The sequence below is a fragment of the Acyrthosiphon pisum genome, chromosome X (genome assembly GCF_005508785.2).
Source record: "Acyrthosiphon pisum isolate AL4f chromosome X, pea_aphid_22Mar2018_4r6ur, whole genome shotgun sequence".
NCBI lineage: Eukaryota > Metazoa > Arthropoda > Insecta > Hemiptera > Aphididae > Acyrthosiphon > Acyrthosiphon pisum.
In genome coordinates this window covers 117,513,255-117,522,561 of record NC_042493.1, presented here as the reverse complement: position 1 = coordinate 117,522,561, position 9,307 = coordinate 117,513,255, and the positions used below count along the sequence as shown (strand labels likewise).

General features: G+C 29.3%; 1 protein-coding gene and 1 pseudogene across 2 annotated transcripts; one reads left to right on the top strand and one right to left on the bottom strand.

The window, feature by feature from the left end:
- Window positions 1-2,603: 2,603 nt before the first annotated feature.
- Window positions 2,604-6,925, bottom strand: LOC100168284 (ring canal kelch homolog). 2 transcript variants are annotated; one of them, XM_016805387.2, is made up of 11 exons: window positions 6,300-6,925; window positions 5,373-5,526; window positions 5,082-5,310; window positions 4,831-5,006; window positions 4,658-4,754; window positions 3,996-4,149; window positions 3,807-3,919; window positions 3,462-3,746; window positions 3,253-3,396; window positions 2,935-3,187; window positions 2,604-2,866 (listed from the first exon to the last, which is right to left on the bottom strand). In XM_016805387.2, the coding sequence occupies exons 1-11, from the start codon at window positions 6,328-6,330 to the stop codon at window positions 2,685-2,687; spliced, it is 1,818 nt and encodes a 605-aa protein (XP_016660876.1). In that variant the 5' UTR covers window positions 6,331-6,925; the 3' UTR covers window positions 2,604-2,684. The 2 variants fall into 2 exon arrangements, with proteins under 2 accessions (XP_016660876.1, XP_016660877.1); XM_016805388.2 differs by having other exon boundaries at window positions 6,385-6,921.
- Window positions 6,926-7,804: 879 nt separating this feature from the next.
- Window positions 7,805-9,307, top strand: LOC100166237 (annotated as a pseudogene).

Sequence of the window (9,307 nt, the reverse complement as noted above, 5' to 3'; positions counted from 1 at the left end):
AAATTTGGGACGAGGGAAGACGATTATTTTGTTACAATTCAAAAATATTATACGCAAAACTTGACATTTTTACGGTTAGTATCACGGTTTAAGATATCTACGACCGTGGTTAGTATATTATAATATTTGTATACATAAAGTACATTTTTAAAATATTATATATTATCTACTTTATTTATTTATATAAAAGTCAACAGGCCAAAGCCCTTTAACAAATATAGAAAAAAACATTATATATGAATTGGCACAATATGAAAACAATAGACAAATGATAATAATAAACGAAAAATAGTAAAAAATACAAAAACAAAATTTTAGACTATAAAAACAAAAATTATAAAATATATATTTAGGCACTATGATTTAAAAATAACAAAGTCTTAGCTTTAAATGCTTGACGAGACAAGACAAAAAAATTCAAGATTATGGAGATTCTATTGGCGTTAATAATTGCTCCTGAAAAAAATGAATTTTTTCCACTATTTGTATTAAAATTAGGTGTATGGAGCAAATCATTATTACGTGTATACCTATTAGGGATTCTAAATCCAATTAAATTTAAAATAGCTGGACAGTTTATATTATTATTTAAAATATCATAGACAAACATTATATCAATTAAATCACGCCTGATATTAAGAGAGTCAATACCTATAGAGTTTTGAACCAAGTGGAAAGAGTCCCTGGATATAGTACAATGAGTAATAAAGGCGACTCTTTTCAGAAATTTATACTGAATATTATTAAGCTCGTTTGAGTAAGTAGAATAATTATTAGACCAAATTAAAGAGCCAAATTCTAGGTTTGATCTAACTAAAAAAGTATACAGATTTTTTAAACATAATGGATTTTTAAAGTCCTTTGTGTTTCTAGTAATAAAACCCAACATTTTATACGCCTTATTTATAATTTTTTTATGATTTATTTTGAAAGACAGATCAGATTCAAAACAAATACCTAAATCTGTAATAGAAAAACATCTTTCAAGAGGATGGTTATCAATAAGATAATTATGAAAAACAGTACTTTTACTGCGTGAAAAAGTTATAATTTTACATTTATCATAGTTTAAGGATAGATAGTTTCTTTTACTCCATAACACTAGTTTATTTAAATTGGATTGTAACAAATTTTGGTCAACAACATTTTCGATTTTACAGTAAATTTTGACATCATCAGCAAACATCAAAATGTTTACTGAACTATCTAAAATAAGAGGAAGATCATTAATAAAAATAAGGAAAAGAAGTGGTCCCAAATGAGATCCTTGTGGAACTCCTGAGGTAACTGTATATTCATTGGAATAGTGAAAATAAATTTTAACTACTTGAGTTCTATTACAAAGATAAGAAGAGTGCTTTGGTAAAAAACCATGCTGGGACAAACTAATACAATTAGATAATAAATTTGAAATTTTTTTTAGAGATAATGGCTTCAAAAACTTTTGGTATAATTGATAGTTTTGAAATTGGTCAATAATTCCTGACATTATTTTTGTTACCTGATTTGAGAATAGGAGATATAAATGATTTTTTCCATTAATCGGGAAAAATCCCATTCGAGAGGGATAAATTGAATACATAACATAAAGGCTTAGCTATTATATAACGATACATTCTTAAAAATAACGGTGGAATACCGTCAGGCCCTGCACTAGCATTGTCACTTAGTGAACCAAGAAAATCTATAATTTCATTTTCAGATATAATACAATTGTTCAAGAAAAAATGTTGATAGTGAGTATCGGGCATATCAATTAAATCGATATCAATAAAGTTATTAGTATCATATACTGATGAGAAATAACTGGCAAATACATTAGTAATATCATTCATGTTATCCGCAGTGCTATTATCATAAAAGACCGAGGGTGGGATATTATTATGATTTGACCTTAAAGTATTAATATACTTCCAAAACGATTTCAAATTTATATTAATGTTATTTTCAATTTTAAAAATATAGTTAGAATGAACATTCGTAGATAAAACTTTGCATTTTTTACGTAAATCTGAAAAAGTTATATAATCCGACTGTGAATTAGAAATTCGAAATTTTTTATGAGCCCGCTTCTTTAAATTAATTAAATTTCTAAGAGATGGATTCGACCAAGTTATGGAATACTGGTGTTGAAGGTTTAATTTTACTTTAGGAACAAAAATATCAATAGAATGGTTTAAAATATCATAAAATTTCAAAATGGATTTTTCTAAATCGAGGTTTAAGATATTATAGTTTAAATCAATATTGGATAAAAATGTAATTAAATCATTAAAATTCGTATTATTAAAATTATGAATAATAGGACAGAAAGACTCAGGGACCCATTTCGAGACTAAAATAGAATATATAAAATCAAGTGGCGGATGATAAGAATCAATAAGAGGTGTAAGTGAACAACCCGCTCGTATATTATCAATATTTGTACTAGTTAATACTAAATCTAAAATGTCATTACGGATATTGTAAATTATATAAGATTTTTCTGATAGATATACTATAATATAATTAACTTTATAGCTTATTCGTTTAAATTATAAATAATGAATTTAAATTATATAAAAAAAAAAAACATTTTTATCAAAAATTCAAAAAAAGAAAAATTAATAGAACAATACATGTTTTGTCATAAATTATACATATGTTCATATTACTATTAACAATGAGACTATTATGTATGCCGATTAATTAATACAATTTGGTGGTCTATCAACAACTACTCCACCATAAATTCGTACTCCATTTCTTGACAATCTCTCCATGGTCCAAGTATTGGTGTTGGGGTTGTAAATTTCTATAGTATCCTTCATAGATTTATCATATTCTCCCCCCATAACATACAATAAGCCATTTAATGCCACTATTCCTATATAAGAATGTAATTTAATTTCAATATATTATTATAAAGGTTGTCCTAAAAAATATAATTGTTACCAGGACGTAATCGGCGTATTTCCATATCAGCTACAGAAGACCAAACTCCATCACTGGGTCTATAAACCTCAACGCTTTTAAGAATCTCAAGACCATCAAAACCGCCAATAGCATACATAAGCCCATCCAAGACACCTACACCAGCACCTTGACGACACACAGACATTTCTGCAACTGGCGCCCATGTGTCAAGTGTAGGATCATAATATTCCACAGATTTTGAACTGTATCCCCTACCATAAATACCTCCAACCTAAACAATTTAACTAAATAAAATATATTATTAATTAAAAATTATTAAATAATGTAATTAGTCACCGCGTATAAATGATTATTGAGTACACCAACACCAACACTACTTCTCTCAATTGACATACTCGAAACCATTTTCCATTTTTGAATATTGACATCAAAGACCTCTACACTATCTACAGTATTACGGTAGCCGTCACGTCCACCAACCTAGAATTAAAAAATAATATATAATATTAATAGTATAAAATAATTAAAATATTGATATAACTTACAGCATATATGAAATCACCTAATACTCCGACTCCTAACCAATCTCGACTAACCAACATGTTGACCATTTGAACCCAAGATGGTGATTTTAAAGATACATCAAGCATAAAAACAGATTTAGATTTACCGCCCACAGAAAACACAAATTTATTTCTTATTATTCCAAGACCAGCTGACCGACGACAATCATTTATCCCTGGTGCATTCTCTCGTAGATTTTTTACTGGGTCATACCATTCTGTATAACACTTTGGAAATGTATCAGACTGATTGAACATTAGGATAACCTGGTATAATTAAAATTGCGATGTAATTGTGAAGATAAATTAATCAAAACAGAATCATACTTTTTGAGAACCACCAAATTGTCTAGGTTTACAACTAATTGTTTTTGGCATGGTGAATTGCTGAACTGATTTTTTTAGATGAAAACGCATAGCTTCAAATACATAATCTCTACCTAAAATCATTATTATAATAATAATTAATAAAATATATTAATTCATAATGATGGCATATTTATGCAAATACCATACATTTAGGACAATTATTCAGAAGAGGTTCTTCCACCACATTATCTAAAATATCAGGCCTTAATAATGGCAATCGTACATGTTCCATTAGTTGTGGCAAAACATTTTTTCTCTGATCTAAATCATGTTTTACCCATTTAATAACACAATGAAATACCTACAATAACAAATATTTAAAATTTAATTAAAATATAATAATTTGTTAATAGGTGATTAGTGTATGATTATCACATAGTCCTGTACATATAATAAAGGGAAGTAAAAATATATTTTCAAGGGAGTAATACCCCTCCTCACCCTGGTCATCCACATTGCATATAAGGACACAATCCCGACACACAATGATATTTTCAAATGCAATTTTTTTGGAAAAAATATTAAAACAAACTGCAGCAATGCAGTATTACTAATTTCTTAAAGTAAAATAGATTACTTACTTAAGAACATTATAATAAATTAATATTTAGAAATTTTATAAATCCGCCTTCGTTCAGAATCAATTTTTGTAAACAATGATTGTGTATCATTTAATTTAAATATTATAACAATGATCAATCTACCTACTGTACAGCAGAGCAATACCCACTTGCCCACTTTTTTTAAGTTTTTTTTTGAATACAAAATAGGTATTTAAATATAAATTACCAATTTTGTAGTTTGCTTACTTTTTCTTCAAATGGAACAGCAAGGTCATTACAAGAAATAAGATTCCCCAAATCTTCACAGGATAAAGATAGGTACTCATCACCTTTAATCACTTCTCTGAAAATAATAATCGTTATTTTTTAGATTAATTACTTACTCTTTAATGTAGAGAATTAAATTATGTTACTCATACAAAAAATTTTGTTTAATATATGCTTCAGAACTCGACATCAATTCCGTACAGTTATGTAAGTCAGCTAATTTTTTGATATCAATACAATTTAATACATCCAGTTGTTTTTGTAAAAACTCAACACATGCCCTGTTCACAAAATCTAGCTGTAAGACATTTGAAGCAGGTAACAGCACCTTAAAAATCAACAATAATCAAGATAAAATGATACGTTGATTTAAGTCTATATCAAATCAAGGTTTTAAATATACCTGTACATTTTCTTGTGTGACCATAATTTCTCCAGTATAAATATAATCTACTAATAGTTGTAAAGTGGTTGAATTCAATTCTCTTATACTAATAATATCTTTATTGCTTTCATCAAAATTACTAAACATTGCACGAAAATATGGACTAGCCGCTATTAAAACATTTTTATGTCCAATAACAATTTTACCATCATCTGCTTCAAATCTAGCATCACATAGAACTTCATTTCTAAAAACAAAAATGTGTTAGTGAAATTAATTTTGAATAAGATACAAATACCATCATCATACTTGCGTAGAGATTGTAAGTCTTCCAGTATTCTGACAGAGTGAGAGTTATTTCTTAAATGTGCTGGTTCACATTCATTGGATTTCAGAACTTCCTTCAGATTATTTTCCCAAGATGAAGCTTGAATGGTATCCATTTCTTTTACTGAAATAACACCTTTGAAAATATTTTAAAATTGTGATAAATGTTTTCATCATCATTAACACTTATTACTACATTTTAGTATAGAAGCTGTAGAGACCAACAAAGTGCTGTTGTTAAAATTGGAAATTATGTAGAGGAGCACAATCCAATAATTTAAAAACTACTTTTATTTTTTGATTATTATTAACTATTATGAATGTATGATATTCTCTTAGTTTTGTGTGAAAGATACGTTAGTAAAACGATGCAAATATCTACTATTATTCACATACTATACCAAACGTACGTTAGTTTGGTTTCGTAAACCAAAGACTAAATCATAAAGTGTACTATTATATACCAGTTATATAGCTCAATCCATAGACATATAAATAATGGACAGTGCTTAGAGAAAGAGGTCAGGGGAACAATATGGAGTAAAAGAGAAAAGAGAATGTGAGGGAAATACAGTATTAGTTTCATACAAGGTTTCATAGGTCTATGATTACCCCGCTTTATGTTCTTTCTCTCTTTTCTCTCTTCTTTCTTTCTCCTATATGATTCCCGTGCATTGAGGGAAGAACGGACTAAAATGCGCTGTCCATTACGTTATAGGTATACGGTTCAATCGTACAGTATATGCACATGACCATAGGGGTAGAAAAAGAAACAATAATTTTGTTTTTATCTAAGGTTTATACAATGTATTATATCAAATATTATATATTATATATAGATTATAGGTGGTAGAGAGTGATATAATAAAATAAAATATTATGATCTTATTTCTTATACAGTATACCTACCGTCGTTTTTTGCCGATAGCACAGGGCACATGTACCAGAATAATTCTAACTCAACATTTGTTAGTGATTTTGTCAAAATTCTTACTTAGTGGCGCGTCTTGATGCAGGGTGTACGGTAGTATTGAGTATACGGCGAGTGACAACTCAGACGGCGGTACAATGGTACAACACCTCCAACACTTCAACAGACCACGAGTCACGAGAATAAACGGTTTCGACAGTTCGGCGTCGCGGGAACACGGTGTACAGTAATTTTAATATTGTTAAAATAATAAAACAACAACAATATAATATCAATACAAATAGGTACAAAATAATAATGATAATAATAGGCAATAATATAACGAAATATTGTTAATCAACCAAAAACGCGTAAACGTTACGGTTTCCGTGCGCGCGTATGTGTAGGTGTCTGAGTAAAATTAAAGATAGTAGAATATTATAGTTGATACGCGGTGAGGAGACGTTAAAATCGGCGTTCTTCACAATCAGCCATTACAAAAGTATAATAATATTATTATTATTATCGGAATCCGAACAATCCGTTATTCCGATTCTTAATATTCTTGTCTATGTTCCGATTATAATATTGTTCCGTATTATCATTGGTATTATGTATTATGTTCCGTATTATAATATTCGTCGGTCGGCGAGTGAGTGCGCGCGTAAAGCGACGCGTATTGCGATTTGCGTTAAGTTATCGAGGACGCGTGCGCATTAGCGCTCGGTGGTATAAACTCGGTGCCCGGTGGGCCATTCTTACAATGTCCGGTAAATTGTCGGTAATGATAACCGACTGATAACAGATTTCATCACCGGCGTCCGGCAGAATTCGGCTAGCCCTAAACGGCCCTGAAAAGCATTGGCGTGCGCACTGCGCAAGGGTGGCTGTAGACCTATGTGGCAAACCCAACCATAGGTACTTCAGTACTTGAGTGCTTTGTATAAGAAATTAGAAGTATGATCACCTCGAACCATGTTTTCGTCCTTGTTCGCGCATGTGCATCGCCTTGTGTTTTTGTGCATACTGCATTGCCTTAGATTAAAATGTTTTCTCGTGACGTCGCCTTGTGCTTATCGTTGGTTGCCTATATAAATTATATATTGCCCCTTGACAAAGTTATTATTATTTAACTTATTATTGAGCATACGTCTTCTTATTCCTTATGCTATGCTTGAGTAGTCGAGCACTTCAAGCGTTCAAACGAAAAACAATCTAAGCGTTACATAAAAACCTACACACTACTCACTAGGTCATTTACATATTTCGTAGTAATACAAAAATATTTTTTGTCGGGATTTGAAACTTTTATACGGTTATACCTATATCATTATATTATTTTATATACAAAACACATTTTCAAAAAATGTAAATTTTTATAAATTTACAAGTAATAAAATATCTGTAACGAGTATACCCTCGCATGCGCAGATAACGAATATCAACCGGCGACAAACAACATAAAATAGGTACTCCATGTTTGTGTACGTTGAAATTTGTTACTATGGCGATTAGTGATTTTACAATACCTGTGGTTTGTTCAAGCAATATGAATCGAAGTATGGAAGCACATGCTTTATCAAGGTAGATAGTGAAAAGTTATTTTATTTTTTATGAATACCTATCCTATTTATTATTTTCCACATTCATAATTTGTACTTAAGTATTGTTATAAATTTAAATTGTAGTGGTAACAACTGATTGTTAGTGTGAGAAGTCACCATTGAATAGGGAGTGTTGCCTCTCACATTGTATATTATATCTGATGAGCAGGCTGAGGCCAGTGCGGCACGCAAGAACCCGAGCTCCCTTAAAATGTGAAATACTGTTATGATAAAGTGAGTTTTAGTGAACGACCTTGCATTCCTTACTCATCCTGAGTTGACTATTATTAAACAATGAGAATTTAACAATAGTAAAAGATTTTTTTAAACCATCGAATAGTAATTCTTAGACAAACACTTCATAAATTGTTGTTACCAATGAAAAACAACTTACACATAACATTATTAAAAAAAATTTTTATTATTTTTAACTGTTAAATCCTAGTTTATATATTTAAGTTTAATGAGTTGTATGGTTTTACCATTTACATAGATTTGAATATAATTGTATTTTTTATTTTAGGCAATTTAAGTTATTTAACATTTATACCTATGAATTAATATTGAATACTGAAGTCTTGCATGTTGTAATTTATCAACACAAAACATTTTATTTGATTGGCTTTTGCACTACCTATATTAAATCACAATAATAATAATATTAATAAAAATGTTATCAATATTTATTTTGTATAATATTATATTTTTAATTAATTTATGTTTATGATTATAGTAAAAAAAGGTTCAACGTTCGATCATTTAGAACTGGCAGTCCTGTAAAGAATACTTTTAAAAAGTACTTGAGTAAATACTCAAATACATTTTTTTTAAGTATTTAAGATACTACTCTACTCTGCTACTTTGAAAAAGTATTCTTGTCATTATTTTCTTAACAGAATTGTGTATTTAGTTATACGAAAAATGGTTTGTTAAATATGCTGGATAGAAATCGGCGGATAAAGCAGCGTCCAGAAAGATTTCAACAATGCAATGAACAATTCACTGTGATCATTATGTATGAAGAGAGAGTATATGATCAAGTATTTGAGTGTATGTTTAAATTGACTATTTTATCATTATAAAAATTAAAATCATATTTATATGTTTAGATTTTGAAACTATTCAAAGTTTTGGGAATAAGCCAGTTCATGTTATCAACATAAACGTTTAAGACAATCATGAAGAAGCAACGATTGGAGCATTTTTAATTTGTGAACTTGTTACGTTGGTAAGATTTTTTTAGTGATATAGTTTATCTAAATATTTAGTGGATATTAATGTAAATTTATTACCATTTTAGTTGTCCAGAAGTGAAGATTTTGACAATGATATTGATCAATTAGTTGTCAAATATGAAAGAAAAATGTCAAAGGCCACTACTCACCTGTGTATTTTTCTATTAA